Source organism: Monodon monoceros, unplaced genomic scaffold (genome assembly GCF_005190385.1).
Source record: "Monodon monoceros isolate NGI ecotype Baffin Bay Population unplaced genomic scaffold, NGI_Narwhal_1 Super_Scaffold_12, whole genome shotgun sequence".
In the NCBI taxonomy this organism is placed as follows: Eukaryota; Metazoa; Chordata; class Mammalia; order Artiodactyla; family Monodontidae; genus Monodon; species Monodon monoceros.
Window position 1 is genome coordinate 89,142,017 of NW_021703768.1, and position 17,952 is coordinate 89,159,968.

General features: G+C 33.3%; 1 protein-coding gene across 4 annotated transcripts in view; it reads left to right on the forward strand.

The window, feature by feature from the left end:
- The window catches only part of FER (FER tyrosine kinase), a 466,661-nt gene that overhangs the window by 130,298 nt on the left and 318,411 nt on the right, over nt 1-17,952 (forward strand). For 3 of the 4 annotated variants that reach the window (XM_029216683.1, XM_029216684.1, XM_029216685.1), the window contains 2 exons: nt 148-285; nt 900-1,019. In XM_029216683.1, the coding sequence (XP_029072516.1) occupies nt 148-285; nt 900-1,019 (258 nt within the window). Of the gene's footprint in view, nt 1-147; nt 286-899; nt 1,020-17,952 lie in introns of those variants that run through there. The other variant, XM_029216686.1, reaches the window with a different exon arrangement.

Genomic DNA, 17,952 nt, shown 5'->3' on the forward strand with positions numbered 1-17,952 from the left:
CACTATCCAGGTATATGAAATAAGGTGGTGTGTTAAATCACCATCTTTAAAAATTGGCATTATATTTCATATTGTTTTAAATCCTTTTTGGGCCTATGTTTCCCTGATAAAAGTTTAAAATGTTGTTAAATTTTCTTTTCTTTTCAGGAAAGGTATATTTGATGAATACAGCCAGATAACCAGTCTTGTTACAGAGGAAATAGTGAATGTCCATAAAGAGATTCAAATGTCAGTTGAACAGATAGACCCTGGCACAGAATACAATAATTTCATAGATGTTCACAGGTATGTATGATATTTTCATTCTTCTTTCAGTATTTATGACAGTATTACTTTTTTTTTTTTAACCATATAATATTTAACTGAATTAAAATAAGAAATATTGAAGAGCTTATTAGGAAATAGTCTATTTCATATTAATTTGTTTTTAATTATTTTCAAAATCCTTTCTCGATGATAACTAATTTATATAATGATCTTGAGAAGTTTTTCAGTTGTTACTACATCACTGCTTAAACCCATATTTAATCCATGAAATTGTATTTTCTTTTTAACAATTATATAATAATAATAAACATGGTTTTCTGTTTGTGTTAAACTTTATAGTAATAATACATCAATTATTTTTTCATGCATGCATCATCTTATTTTATACTCATTACCATTGAGGAAGGAATAAAGCAGGTTAATATCTGTATTCTACAAATGAGGAAGCTAAGCTGAAATTACTTGACTAGATCTTTGAGGCCTAAGGTTTAGTTTGATTTATTCTATTTGTTTTTACTCTACTTTGTTAACATAATTTTAAATAAGAACAAATATTCTGCCTTTGTTATGTACTAAGACATATTATGATAGTACATTCATATTGATAAAAATTATTTGGCATACTTTACTAGAACGACGGCTGCTAAGGAGCAAGAAATTGAGTTTGATACTTCCTTACTAGAAGACAATGAAAATCTACAGGCAAATGAGATTATGTGGAATAATTTAACAGCAGAAAGTTTGCAAGTAATGTAAGTATTTAGAAAATCTGAAGCTTAAATATTAGTGTTACTACTTATAGTTAAACTTTATCAGATTTAAAATTCTAATTTTTATTTTCTTGGAAGTAATGAAAAGTAAATTAAACATGAACTGATCTTTGGTCAGAGTGAAATGTTTTGAGAAATATGTTAACTTTACCCATTATCATCACTAATTTCAGTAATTCTGAAAATCAAAATTCTGTGTGATGTTACATTCATTTGCCCAGTTATTGCTGATATCTTATATTGGAATAATACTTTATTGTTTCCAAAATTTATAGAAATTTTTTTTATCCCATTTCATTCTCTAAGTAGCAGAACCATTTTGGAAATGAGGACAATGAGTGTTAGAGATAAGAAGAGACTTACAGATGTCAGAAGCATTTAGTATAAAAATTTGACTTTTGAGTTCTTTTCTCTTTATAAGCAGAAGTATCTTCTGTTATAGGCTATTATATCAATTCCTTTTTCACTTTTTGATATTATTGCATAAAATTTTAAAAGACTTTTAAGAAATCTTAATGTGTTTTTTGTCCTTTTCAAACATTTAAGGCTATTAACAGTACATTTTAAAATTTAGGAAGCATAATTAAGGCATTCTACTTTTAAAGTGTATTTAAAGATATTTAACCTCTCTGCTGATTTTGTTCAGGAGCAACACAAAGAAACTTATATTTATTAATAAGTGTTGTATGTACCTATACCTGTGTGAGAACTACAGCCAGAAATGATTACATACTTATTTTCTTTTCAGTATTGGATATGTTATATCATCTGACTTATTGAAATTTTACCTCAAAAGACACAGCCGAAAGTTCCTATCTATGTAATTAAGCAATCTCCCTTCTGTTGTTCAGTGACGTTGCAGTGTTACAGATAATTAAGTGGTAGGATCCTGGGACTAGCTCTTGGTAAGGGGTTTAATGTATTTAAAGTCGGCCAGATGGAATGAAGAAACTAACAAATGCTTGTTGAATTACCTTGTCCAAGATGAAGGCTTAATAGTTACCGGGGAGTGACCCTTGATGAGAGGAATGGAGGCATGGGAGTACCCTGTATTAGAGGGTCTTTTTGAGCAGCCATAATGCGATTCTTGAAGCTATTTCTCAAGTTTTAAGACCCTTCTCAGGAACCTCTCTTTGACTTTAGGTATACTCTTACAATGTCAGCTATCTCTAAACCAGTGGTTCTCACCCTGGGCAATTTTTGTTCCCAGGGAACATTTGACAATGTCTGAGACATTTTTATTTACCAGTTGGGAAGGTAGAGGCCATGGATGCTGCTAAGCAGCCTACAGTTCACAGGACAGCCTCCAACAACAAAGAATTATCTGCCAAAAATGTCAGTAGGGCCAAGGTTGAGAAACTCTGCTCTTAACAATAGTGTTGAATGCATGTCATAAAATAGATGGTAGAGTTTCTCAATTCTTGGGTAGTGACAAATTCCATTCCTTAATTCCTGTGCTGCTTGGTGAAGGAACATGACATAAATTACTCTTGTTTTTTTAAGTCATAATATTGACCCCAAATAATTCATTCATTTATTCATCAAAATATATTTACTGTGTGTTTAAGGTTGTAAAGTTTAATACATTCAAGGAGTTTATGCTACAATTGATCAATTTAATTTAATACACCAAGAAGGAATGAGCATATAGATATTGGAGTGTTATGAGGTAAAATTAAAAATAGCTACCTGTTATAAGCTTATGTAAAATAAGAGATTTTGTGACCAAAGAAGAATTTGTTTTATTGCTTTTTAGGGTATAATTAGAGCAAAACTAGTTATACTCATAAATCATTATTTCTTAATTGTGGTGATGAAGCAATGAACAAAAATACAATAAATTAAAGGTAATAAATCTTTGATAATGTGATAGATTTAATTGCTTACCTCTTACTGAGGCAAAACTTTAGCTATATTTTGTGGAACAGTGTCTAAATTCAGGATATGAGTTTAAGATTAGACTTTCCTCAAGAATTTTATTCCAAGAATGAGTTATTCAGTGTGTCTGTTGGCACTTCTAAAATATTCTAAATTAATTCCATTAAAACATATATGTATGTATATGTGTATATATGTGTGTATATATATATTTTAATGTAAGAGGAAAATCTTTCTTTTTACCATAATGTTAGTGTATTAAATGTAAACTTATATCTTTTCTTTCCTGAGGTATTGATTTGATAATTTTGTTGTTTATGTTGGAATATTCGGTGCAATAGAAATGAATGAAACAAATGAACACATAGTTTCCAGAAAAATAAACACAAATGACCAGTAATCCTGTGACAATGAAAGAAATATACATTTTTAAAAAAAGAAGCTATTTCAACTACCAGCTTGGCAAGGATTACGTAATTTGATAGTACCCAGCGTTGTGTAGGATATGGGAAAATAAGCCTTCTTATAAAGTCTTGGCAGAAATGTAAATTAGTATAACCTTTTGGGAGAATAATTTGGCAATATACATCAAAATTCAACTTGCAAACCTTTTAACTTAGAAATTCCACTCCTAGGACTTTAGCATACAAGTACTCAAAGGTACATGTACAAGCTTAACATATTGAGTTGGTTGGGTCTGAATCCTAACAGTATGGCTTATTACCTTTGTGAAACTGGACAGATTGTTTAATCCTTTTATGCCTCATTTTCCTCAAAATGTAAAATGGTAATAATAATGTCACCCAATTCATAGTGTTGTTATGAAGATTACATGTATGAGTAAATGTGGAATACTTAGAAGAGTCCCTGGCACATAGTAAGTTCTGTGTATTAGTTTTTTTTTTTAATGGAAGTATAGTTGATTTACAATATTATATAAGTTACAGGTGTACAATATAGTGATTCACAATTTTTAAAGGTTATACTCCATTTAGTTATTATCAAATATTGGCTATATTTCCTATGTTGTACAATATATTCTTGTAGCTTATTTTATATATAATAGTTTGTATGTTTTAATTCCTTACCCCTATACTGTCCCTCCCTACTTCGGGCTCCCCACTTGTAACCACTAGTTAGTTCTCTATATCTGTAAGTCTATTTCATTTTTTGTTATATTCACTAGTTTGTTATATTTTTGGATTCCGCATATGAGTGATATCATACAGTATTTGTCTTTCTCTGTCTGACTTATTTCACTTAGCAAATACCCTCCAAGTCCATCCATGTTGCTGCAAATGGCAACATTTCATTCTTTTTTATGGCTGAGTAGTATTCCATTGTATATATATATACACTGCATCTTTTTTTATCTATTCATCTTTGATGGACACTTCAGTTGCTTCCATGTCTTGACAATTGTCAGTAATGTGGCTGTGAACATTGGGGTACATGTATCTTTTCAAATTAGCATTTTCATTTTTCCAGATATATACCCAGGAGTGGAATTGCAGGGTCATATGGTAGCTCTACTGTTAGTTTTTTGAGAAACCTCCATACTGTTTTCCATAGTGGTTGTACCAATTGACATTCCTACGAGCAGTGTACGAGGGTTCCCTTTTTCCACATCCTTGCCAACATTTGTTATTTGTGTTCTTTTTTTGATAGCCATTCTGACAGGTGTGAGGTGGTATCTTATTGTGGTTTTGATTTGCATTTCCCTGATGATTAACTACATTGAGCATCTTTTCATGTGTCTGTTGGCTATTTGCATGTCATCTTTGGGAAAATGTCTATTCAGGTCTTCTGCCCATATTTTAATCAGGTTGTTTGGTTTTTTTTTTTTGATGTTGAGTTGTATGAGCTGTTTATAACTGTTGGATATTAACCCCTTATTGGTCATATCATTTGCAAATATTTTCTCCCATTCAGTAGGTTGTCTTTTTGTTTTGTCGATGCTTTCCTTTGTGATGCAAAAATCTTTAAGTTTAATTAGGTCCCATTTGTTTATTTTTGCTTTTATTTCCTTTGCCTTAGGAGACAGATCCAAAAAAGAATTTCTGTGATTTATGTGAAAGAGTGTTCTGCCTGTATTTTCCTCTAGGAGTTTTATGGTTTCCTATCTTACATTTAGGTCTTCAATTCATTTTGAGTTTATTTTTGTACATGGTATTAAAGAATGTTCTAATTTCATTCTTTTATATGTAGCTGTTCTGTTTTCCCAGCATCACTTATTGAAGAGACTGTCTTTTCTCCATTGTATATTCTTGCCTCCTTTGTCGTAGGTTAATTAACTGTAAGTATGTGGGTTTTTTTCTGGGCTCTCTATTCTGTTCCATTGATGTATGTGTCTGTTTTTGTGCCAATACCATACTGTTTTGACTACTGTAGCTTTGTAGTATAATCTGAAATCAGGGAGCATGATTCCTCCAGCTCTGTTCTATTTGTTTTGGCTATTTGGGGTCTTCTGTGTTTCTATGTATTGGTTTTTGTTCTTTTTTTGTTTTGTTTTGTTTTTTTGCAGTACGTGGGCCTCTCACTGTTGTGGCCTCTCCCGTTGCGGAGCACAGGCTCCGGACTTGCTGGCTCAGTGGCCGTGGCTCACGGGCCCAGCTGCTCCGTGGCATGTGGGATCTTCCCGGACCGGGGCATGAACCCGTGTCCCCTGCATCGGCAGGCGGACTCTCAACCACTGCGCCACCAGGGAAGCCCTGTTCTTGTTTTTTAAATTACTGCTTGGGGTGGTTTTGTACGTTAAGGACTCTGAGCACAATGCTTAGGTTTTTCAGGGGCCTTTGGCTGTGTTTGAGATCTGAAAGATTTTTGTTAGTTCCAAAATATGAAAAGAAAACTGTTACAAGGTATAATACTATGTCATCTTCATTAATTATTAAATTTGGTATATACAAAAACATTTCAAACAATTTGTAGGTTAAACTTTCTCACTTATTAATATCTGTGTATGTACGCACACACACACACACACACACACGCATATAGTTTGGATAGAGGCCAAGGATTATACAGATCTCAAAACAGTGACAAAACACTGGAAACACAATAAATATTCATCAATAAGGGATTGGTAAATGAATTATGTTAGGTCTGTACTAACCCCACAATTTTCCCATATTATTCAGGTTTTAAATAGAATAAGATAGGTTTTAATATATGCTTGTATGGAAAGATCACCAGAGTATATGATAAGAAGCAAAAACAGGTTATAGAATAACATTTATGGAATGAATCTATTAATAAAAAAGTACATTTATGTTTGTATATACATAGAACATATTTAGGAATGGAGGTGAACTGAAGGGGTATGTAGGGAAGCATGTTGGGGCCAATATTTATAATAATGTTAAATAAATGTGGTTTTATTTCTCATCTGTTTGCAGTTTTATTTGAAAACTTATGTTAGCGTGACTCTCTCCAGAATATTAGCTATTTATTTTCCTTCCCATTATGTTAGTTCCTTATCCTTTCACTAAGCATTTTTTCCTTAGTCACATTGCTTTATGTAGTTTTAGAATAGAACTCTCTCAAAGCTCTTTTTGAAAATGTTAATATTTTATGGCCTGTGCTTCCTTTTGTTCTGTATTTTTTCTTAGCCCATCTAAAAGCTCTAATGCATTAATAAAGAATGGTATTAAGGAAAACTTCGGAAACATTTTTCTTTTTGTTTTGCATTCCTTTATGTTTGTTTGAGTGATCAGTGACCCTATCCTTTGTGAAAGGTTACATTTGTTTGGAAATGAGAATCATTAATTTTTGACTTCTGGAGAATTTTTCCATAAATAGAAGTCATGCTGGCAATCTGTCAGACTGCTGATTAGTAGTGACTATGAAACAAAGAAAAAAATTGGATTACATTTCTCTTGGACTCTTCAGAATTCTTGGCTAGATGTCAGATGTTGTGGGTGATTTATTAACATCTTTGTTGAATGAATGAGTGAATGAAGATGGTTTTATGGAGAGATTTCAGGGAGTTTCTGAATAGTGAATCTTGTCTCTGGCTTCATATTAGGATCACTTAGGGAGCTTTAAAAAATGCTGATGCCTGGGACCTGACCCAAACCAATGAAATCAGATTTTCTGAGAGTTAGATCTAGGCATTGGAATTTTTTGTAAACTCTCCAGGTGATTTTAATGTGCAGACAGGATTTAAAAATCTGCTGTATCCTGTTAAAACTTTTTGTAGAAATGTGTGTTTTACTTTCTGGGGGGAGGGTGTGTGCAAATTTTTAGAGGGCTTCTTAACCCAAAATGGCTAAGGACTACTGCTCTAGTTGAATATCTTTCATATTTAAACAATGTCTTTTTTGTTAAACTTTTCTAACTTATATTCCTCAAGTTGTATAGCATTACTGGGGAAAAATTAGCATTTTTACAGTAGTCTAATCAGAATTTCTTTTTAACTCTGTTTTTCTTCTGATCTACCATACTTCTGGACTAGTCTTGACTTGTAAGGTATTTGAAGTTTAAAGAGATGCCTTTTCCCTGAGGTTATCTCTTTCACTTTGCTAGTCATAAAAAGATACCTGTGAATTTTTTCTTTTTTCTTTTTTTTTTAGATTCCTAAATATAGCATAAAAATAGTTTTCATTAGCAAACACTCATAAATTTAATAGTTTATACTCTTGGTTGCTCTTTATTGTATCATGTAGAGCTTTCACAAGTAAATGCATGAGATTCTGAGATTATTACACAATTAGTATTTATATCTAAAACAAGATTATGCAGTGTTGCTGCCTGCCCCCTTTTCAGATTTGATGGAAATCTAATGATATAATAATAAATGACAAAGTTACTGTATTTACCCATCTAAATATGTGCCACAAAGCATTTTTATCATATGCTCATTATTTATCTATCAGCTATAATTATAAAGGTAATACACCCCCCCCCCCGCACACACACACATATGGAGAGAGAGAGAGAGGAATTCAACTCAGCTATTTGTAGGTTGTTTGTTTATCTCCTATTTACTGGAAATGTTTTTGCATGGTAGATCACTATGTGGTAGAGGGCTATTTCTCAGCCTCTGATAATTTCTAGCACCTGAGATCATGCATGTGCCACGACACATGCGTTCAGGTTGTATTACCTTCAGGCTTGAATCTGAGGTTGCTTCCTTTGTCTCTGTCATCTACAGCCTCTCTCCTTCCCCTCCAGCACCCCTTTGACATCTGCCTCATTTTTGGATCACCCTTCTTTGCCAAAGGCTGGAAGAGGTACTATATTTTATTGACTTTAATCATCCATTTATTAAGATTATATATGCAAATATTTCCTCTCTTCTACTCACTACTTAATTGACTAATTGAAGACTCAGTAATTTTAGTTCATCCAAATAACTTGAAAAAAAGTCAGGTCTATAAAATTTGGAACATTAGAAGAATATATTTAAGTGTCTGTTGTGTGGGTTTTGGCATTTTGGATAGACGAGGCCTCAATTTGTGATCTATTGCAAACTAAAAGCAGGGTAAATGGAGTTATGAATCCATAGTTTAAGTGAGGCAAATTAAAGGTAGCAAGTTGCTCCAAAATATGAACATTAACATGTCTGCCAAAAGAGGAATTTTGATTAATTTTAGTAAAATGGTAGAGAGTAAAGGTCTTGTTTAGTTCTTTTGTTGACTCAATTTTCTAGTTTCAAATGAGGTCTCTTTATCATAAGTTGTTATTATCTATCAGTAGGAAATATATTTGAATTCTAGAAGACTGTGTTTAGCTCTCTAGCCATATTCTAAAGTAAAGCCCAACCGCAGGCCTCATGTTTCCCAGTATATTTTAAAAAATTTAAAGTCAGAACATGTTTAACTTTTACAGTGGAATATAAATAAGATCTCTTAATTGAAGAATGGTAATTCTCTATGTGAAAAAGTGATTATCTTGGATTTTTTGAGATATGAGTTAGCAGACTATAGCCTGTAGGTCAAATCCAGCTAACCACTTGTTTTGAGCAGTCTATGAGCCAAGACTGCTCATTACACTTTTAAATGGTTAAACAAATCAAAAGAAGAACTATATTTTGTGATATAAAATATAGTGTTTATATGTTTATATGAAATTTAAACATCAGAGTACATAAATAAAGTTATATTGGAACACAGCCATGCTAATTCATTTACCTGTTGCCTATGGGTGCTTTCCTGCTACAGTGGCAGAGTTGTGACCATATATGGCATTCTCATCACTTCACACTGCTGCTTGGCATACTATAAAGCACAGTGACATGGTTATAATTCAACAGTGTTTTGAATGCCACACATATCATTGTACTACAGCATTTACTTACTTTTAATTATCAGTGCATGCATGTCATGTCAAAACAAGAAAAGAAGAGAAAATGGATTTTGGATGTCACACTTTAAGACACAGTGGAGTGTGGATTATTTTGTTATTGAATTAGATGGCAAAGCATTGTGTTTATCATGCACTGGCACTATGGCTGTGCTATAATAATAAATGTTGACATTATCAGACTAAACACTCATCTCAATATTACTGACTCACAGGAGAGCACTAGTCAGAAAAATTAAAAAAGTTAAACTGGAATACCTCATCACAGCAGACTTCCTTCAGAAAAATAAAATATGAAAATGTGGATGAAGCCAAAATAAGTTTATGGGTGGCTTATTTGTTTGCCAAGCAAAAAAAGCCATTTATCAGTGGTAAATTAATTAAATAGTGTTTTACTGCAGTAACTGAAGAAATATGTCGAGAGAAAATAAGTTTATGACCATTACTCTTTCAGCAAGAACATTTGCTTGAAGGGTTGAAAACATTGGGGGCTAAATCATTAGTAAATTAAAAAAACATGACAAATGATTTCAACTAAAGAATTACTTTTGATGAATAAATAGCCTGTGTGGATCAACTACAAACAAGAATATTTTCATTGAAGTTGAGAAAACACTAATTCAGTACAAACTGAAGTGGAATCTGTTAAGATGTAATTTTACAACTGATGTTGTTAAAAATATGTGTGTATCAGAAGAAGGTTTAGTTGAACAAATTTACAAAGCTTGTGAAAATGTTAGGTGTTTAAATCCTGTGGTTATTCATTGTATTATTCAATAGTAGGCACTTTGTGAAAAATGTTGTAATCTAATCATATGGTTATTGAACCAATAATGTCAACAGTGAACTTCATTTGCTGTCCTGGACTTGACTATCATCAATTTCATGGATTTTTGTCAGAAATTGAAACTGAATATCCTGAATTGCCTTATCATATAGGACTTTGACGATTTAGAACTGGTAAAGTTTTATTGTGATTTTTTTTGAGCTCAGAGTCATGATGAAAATTTTTTTAAAAATCAGAATATCCCTTTCACCAATGGAGAGACTTTCACCAGTGGACAGATCATCCAAAATGAAAATAAATAAGGAAACACAAGCTTTAAATGATACATTAAACAAGATGGACTTAATTTATATTTATAGGACATTCCATCCAAAAACAACAGAATACACATTTTTCTCAAGTGCTCATGGAACATTCTCCAGGGTAGATCATATCTTGGGTCACAAATCAAGCCTTGGTAAATTTAAGAAAATTGAAATTGTATCAAGTATCTTTTCCAACCACAGCGCTATGAGACTAGATATCAATTACAGGAAAAGATCTGTAAAAAATACAAACACGTGGAGGCTAAACAGTACACTACTTAATAACGAAGTGATCACGGAAGAAATCAAAGAGGAAATTAAAAAATACCTAGAAAAAAATGACAATGGAGACACGACGACGCAAAACCTATGGGATGCAGCAAAAGCAGTTCTAAGAGGGAAGTTTATAGCAATACAATCCTACCTTAAGAAACAGGAAACTTCTCGAATAAACAACCTAACCTTGCACCTAAAGCAATTAGAGAAAGAAGAACAAAAAAACCCCAAAGTTAGCAGAAGGAAAGAAATCATAAAGATCAGATGAGAAATAAATGAAAAAGAAATGAAGGAAACAATAGCAAAGATCAATAAAACTAAAAGCTGGTTCTTTGAGAAGATAAACAAAATTGATAAACCATTAGCCAGACTCATCAAGAAAAAAAGACTCAAATCAATAGAGTTAGAAATGAAAAAGGAGAAGTAACAACTGACACTGCAGAAATACAAAAGATCATGAGAGATTACTACAAGCAACTCTATGCCAATAAAATGGACAACCTGGAAGAAATGGACAAATTCTTAGAAATGTGCAACCTACCAAGACTGAATCAGGAAGAAATAGAAAATATGAACAGACCAATCACAAGCACTGAAATTGAAACAGTGATTAAAAGTCTTCCAACAAACAAAAGCCCAGGACCAGATGGCTTCACAGGCGAATTCTATCAAACATTCAGAGAACAGCTAACACCTATCCTCAAACTCTTCCAAAATATAGCAGAGGGAGGAATACTCCCAAACTCATTCTACAAGGCCACCATCACCTTGAGACCAAAACCAGACAAGGATGTAACAAAGAAAGAAAACTAGAGGCCAATATCACTGATGAACATAGATGCAAAAATCCTCAACAAAATACTAGCAAACAGAATCCAACAGCACATTAAAAGGATCATACACCATGATCAAGTAGGGTTTACTCCAGGAATGTAAGGATTCTTTAATATACACAAATCAATCAACGTGATACACCATATTAACAAACTGAAGGAGAAAAACCATATGATCATCTCAATAGATGCAGAGGAAGCTATCGACAAAATTCAACACCCATTTATGATAAAAACCCTGCAGAAAGTAGGCATAGAGGGAACTTTCCTTAACATAATAAAAGCCATATATGACAAACCCAGAACCAACATTATCCTCAATGGTAAAAAACTGAAAGCATTTCCACTAAGATCAGGAACAAGACAAGGTTGCCCACTCTAACCACTCTTATTCAACATAGTTTTGGAAGTTTTAGCCACAGCAATCAGCGAAGAAAAGGAAATAAAAGGAATCCAATTCGGAAAAGAAGAAGTAAAGCTGTCACTGTTTGCAGATGACATGATACTATACATAGAGTATCCTAAAGATGCTACCAGAAAACTACTAGAGCTAATCAATGAATTTGGTAAAGTATCAGGATACAAAATTAATGCACAGAAATCTCTGGCATTCCTATACACTAATGATGAAAAATCTGAAAGTGAAATCAAGAAAACACTCCCATTTACCATTGCAACAAAAAGAATAAAATATCTAGGAATAAACCTACCTAAGGAGACAAAAGACCTGTATGCAGAAAATTGTAAGACACTGATGAAAGAAATTAAAGATGATACAAACAGATGGAGAGATATACCATGTTCTTGGATTGAGAGAATCAAAATTGTGAAAATGACTCTACTACTCAAAGCAATCTACAGATTCAATGCAAACCCTATCAAACTACCACTGGTGTTTTTCACAGAACTAGAACAAGAAATTTCACAATTTGTATGGAAACACAAAAGACCCCGAATAGCCAAAGCAATCTTGAGAACGTAAAACGGAGCTGGAGGAATCAGGCTCCCTGACTTCAGACTAAACTACAAAGCTACAGTAATCAAGACAGTATGGTACTGGCACAAAACAGAAATATAGATCAGTGGAACAGGATAGAAAGCCCAGAGATAAACCCATGCACATATGGTCACCTTATCTTTGATAAAGGAGGCAGGAATGTACAGTGGAGAAAGGACAGCCTCTTCAATAAGTGATGGTGGGAAACCTGGACAGGTACATGTAAAAGTATGAGATTAGATCACTCCCTAACACCATACACAAAAATAAGCTCAAAATGGATTAAAGACCTAAATGTAATCAAATGTGTCCATTTGACGCTATCAAACCCTTAGAGGAAAACATAGGCAGAACACTCTATGACATAAACCATAGCAAGATCTTTTTTGACCCACTTCCTAGAGAAATGGAAATAAAAACAAAAATAAACAAATGGGACCTAATGAAACTTCAAAGCTTTTGCGCAGCAAAGGAAACCATAAACAAGACCAAAAGACAACCCTCAGTATGGGAGAAAATATTTGCAAATGAAGCAACTGACAAAGGATTAATTTCCAAAATTTACAAGCAGCTCATGCAGCTCAATAACAAAAAAGCAAACAACCCAATCCAAAAATGGGCAGAAGACCTAAATAGACATTTCTCCAAAGAAGATATACAGACTGCCAACAGACACATGAAAGAATGCTCAACATCATTAATCATTAGAGAAATGCAAATCAAAACTACAATGAGATATCATCTCACACCAGTCAGAATGGCCATCATCAAAAAATCTAGAAACCATAAATGCTGGAGAGGGTGTGGAGAAAAGGGAACAGTCTTGCACTGCTGGTGGGAATGTGAATCAGTACAGCCACTATGGAGAACAGTATGGAGGTTCCTTAAAAAACTACAAATAGAACTACCGTATGACCCAGCAATTCCACTACTGGGCATATACCCTGAGAAAAGCATAATTCAAAAAGAGTCATGTACCAAAATGTTCACTGCATCTCTATTTACAGTAGCCCAGAGATGGAAACAACCTATGTGCCCATCATCGGATGAATGGATAAAGAAGATGTGGCACATATGTACAATGGAATATTACTCAGACATAAAAAGAAACGAAATTGAGCTATTTGTAATGAGGTGGATAGACCTAGAGTCTGTCATGCAGAGTGAAGTAAGTCAGAAAGAGAAAGACCAATACCGTATGCTAACACATATATATGGAACTGAAGAAAAAAAAATGTCATGAAGAACCTAGGTGTAGGACAGGAATAAAGACACAGACCTACTAGAGAATGGACTTGAGGATATGGGGAGGGGTAAGGGTAAGCTGTGACAAAGTGAGAGAGTGGCATGGACATATATACACTACCAAACGTAAAGTAGATAGCTAGTGTGAAGCAGCCGCATAGCACAGGGAGATCAGCTTGGTGCTTTGTGACCACCTAGAGGTGTGGGATAGGGAAGGCGGGAGGGAGACACAACAGGGAGGAGATATGGGGATATATGTATATTTATAGCTGATTCACTTTGTTATAAAGCAGAAACTAACACACCATTGTAAAGCAATTATACTCCAATAAAGATGTAAAAAAAAAAGAAAAGAATTTCCCTCAACCATTGTTATTGAACACTAAATTCTAAAAGCTTTGGAAATTAGCTATGTAATGAATTAAACCTAAAATTACAATATCATTCTGTGCTTACATATAGAACTTATACTCCAATAATGTCAGGATGACAACTAATGTTGTTTGAATCCCAGGTAATGTCAGGCAGTTTTATATACTTCCTGTAGTGTCAGACATTAAAACATGAAGCCAGATCACCATTCCCACCAAATTTGTAGCTGATGTATTTTTTGAGCTCAAACTACATTTCCAGGAGTGAATTTTGGACTTCGGTACAAATATTTTGACATTTCAAAATCCATTTAACTGTGCAGTTGAGGAATTCCCATATAACTTTCAATTAGAAGTGATGAATCTGGAACGTAATGACATGCTGAAAAGCATGCAATATAATTTTATAAATGCTTGCTAAGCAATAAATATGCTCAATTAAAATATGCTCATGGATTGATACTAGTATTTGGCAGTACCTATCTTTTCAAAGTGAAATACATAAAATCTCATTACATATCTTCATTTACAAGTGAATATTATAGTGGATTTTGTTGATAAGCACTAACTTTGAGTCCCAGTGAAAGGAAGTAATAGCACCCTCGAAAGATTTCTGTCCTTATTAGTAGATTGGTGTTACAATAAATTGTACCCAGTTATTATTATATTTTGAATTTGTCGATAAAATATTTGTGAATATTTTTTTCTCTTTTGCTATATTAATACTTATATAATATCCTTGATTTTGCCTCATGGGGGCAAAGCCTAAAATATTTACTCTCCAGACTTTTATAGAAAATGTTTGCTGACTTTTGTTGTAAGGAATGACACCAATTTAACCCACTGGAATGTCTGAATCAACCTTATCAATTAATGGAATGACAAATAATGCAGTACTCTCACATGTTAAGCAGGACCTCGGTTTTTGTTATGTCTGTTTTTGGCTGTTTTCATTTATAATCTTAACTCGATTTTGGTCTTTGTTTAAACATATACTGCAGTTATATTGGATTGTGTTAGGGGAATACTTTTTGAGTGAGTGAGTTGGGAAGATTTGGAAATATGTAAAATGTTAGAAGGCAGATGATATGTTAGAAGGACAGTTTGGTCTTAACCAAATAAATCATGGAAGGCAGGTGGATTTTTTGTATTGAGGTGGATTAGGTTGTATATTAGGAGAAATTCACAACTTTTGCTTGGTTGGTTAGGAGCCATCCTCTTCGGTTTAATCTGTTTAATCTTGAGAAAAGCTAATAGATTTGTGACATGGGAGAGAAGGTCATCCATAAATTGCTATGCTGCTGCAATTGTATTTTAAGAAAGAGTTTCCAAGAAATGGTTTATTTCTTCAATTTATGTGGCAGTAATAGAGAAGAAGAGTTGTCAGAAAAGTTACTTCAGGCAACTGTAACCCTTATTCCACTTGGGTTTTTATTAACCCAAATGTCACAATTAATGTGACAGTATTAGGAATTTGCAATTTATCATTTTTTAGGAAGTTGGGTCTCTTTAAGAGTGCTGTATGATTTAAATAATAATAGCCAATGGTTTGAAGATATACAAAGTATTGTTATAAGTATTAGAAGCTTGTTATTATCCACAATAATTGCTTTAAGCTTTTGTATCTTTTAAATACAACCAAATCTTTAAAAATTTTCTAACTAATACATGTGGGTGATAAAACTGCAAAATCTTGCAAAAGGGTATAGAGTGAAAATCAAAGTTCTCCCTTTTTTTTTTGACCCTATTTCAACCTACTAGTGTGAATTCATGAAAAAAGTTTATGTATCTTTCCAGAATGTATATATAAGCATATGAATGTATATAAATTGTATTCTTAAGTGGAGTCATTCTATACATACTCTTGCATCATCTACTTTTCTTAACATATATGAAATCTTCTTAATAGTGTACAGTGCTTTCCTGCTTTCGTGTATGTAACATAATTCATTTAATTTAGTTATTTATTGGTGGACATTTATGTTATTTCTACTGTAGATTTTTTTATTGCCAGCGGCAGATGCAGGTTCTGTCGAGCCTGAAGCTTACAAAATTTGGAGGGGAGGAACATCTAACAGAAAAACTATACAAATTTGCAAATATAAAATTAAGTATGGGGCCTTGGAATGTATCATGCAGGTGTGGTTTCTGAAGGTTATGTGTCATTAGCATCATAGTAAATTCACCTTTGGTTATTGCGAGTATAAGTTGTGGCACAGTAAACATCCTTGTATTTACAGCTTTGTACACTTGTTGAAGCATATATATTGGATAAATTTTGTGAGGTGGAATTACTAAGATGGAGAATATTAGTTGTTAAGATCATGGACTTAGAGTTTAAGCTGCCTGGGCTCTAGTACCAGGTCTTCCACATACCAGCTCTGTGAACTTGGACAAGATCCTTAATCTCTCTGTACTTCAGTTCCTCATATGATAATGAAAATAATATAATAGTTTTGTTATAAGACTGATGTGAATTTAAGTGCTATTTCTAAAGTGCTTAAAACTGTGCTTGTCAGTCAGTACATGTTAAGTATTATGTCAGTTTTGTGAGTTTTTTTTAATGAGATAGTGTCATTTTATGACATTTAAATATTTGCGTCATGATTGTTTAAGTATACCATGATATCTAATTTAAAATTTTAAATAAGCCTTTTGAACTGTTACTGTTATATTTGTGTGCAGAACATATACAACAATGACATCGTAGTGAATAGTTCTTTGAAATTTGCAAACTATTTTTATGTTTATTAAGTCATCTATATATAACTTGTATATACTGGAATGTTTTCCTCTTAATCCATTCCACTCCAGGTGGAGAAAAGGGACAATATTTTCCCCATATAATTCCATTCTTCTAAATCTTCTTTGTCTTTTGTACTTTGAATTTGCAACCATGGGTCTGTAGAAATTTAGAAATATTAAGAAATTTTGACTTCAAAGGCTTATCTTTGCTCAATTTTTTATTTAAGAAGACTTTGCATAAAGCTCTGCTATGCTTTGTTTGCGCTAAGGCTGTAAAAGATTAAAGCCTGAAGAAGAGGTACTATTTTTTTTGACATGATCAAGAGTGAGATAAAGTAGAGGAAACTAATATTATTATTCCTTTTTCTGTGATCTTCTTCTCCTTCCTTTTTTCTTGTCTTCTTTCTTTCTTCCTCCAGCCTTCATTGCTCAACGTAACAGGTAGTAAATTCTAGCTAACATAACAGACCTGCCAGAGAACAGAAGTATTACTAGCTCTTCTAGGCCTTTGTTTTAACTTCTAGTACCTTTCCAGCTCTTTAGAGAATCTAATAAGCTGGTGGTAGGTTTCTTTCTCTTTCAGGGTTAAAATTGTTTTAGCACAAATCAGAAATTTGAAAAGAAATCAGGAGTACCACCTCATTCTTCTCACAAATGAGCTGACATGTGTACGTCACAAGTTTAGCATAAACAAAACTTCGTATTTAATTCTTCATTGAAAGCTTATATGATATTTTTCAGAAGGCTGAATGATTGCTAAAGGAAGTAGAAAGTATTAGCAGATTTGGATTTTAATATACTTGGCTAGAATTGCCACATGCCAGTGGTCTCTGATAGAGGGAGTTAGGCAGTCTAAGGTGGTTTAAACAATGGATCAGGACTCTGGGCTTTCACCTCATTCCTCCCTTCTTACCCCATTTCAAAGTAAAAAGAGGGCAACACTACAATTAACTAGAGTAACTATGATGCTCACCACAATCAACTGTCTTCCCTTGAATTTTTCCAAGTGATAAATATGAAGAAATCAATAGTAAAACTCCCCATTTTTTGCTTCCTTTTAGATTTGTGGTGATATTATTACTGTCATGTCACATCAAATCAACATGTATGTGTATGTGTGTGTATATGTGTGTGTATAGAGACATACTGTTTTGTTTGCATCAAGAATAACA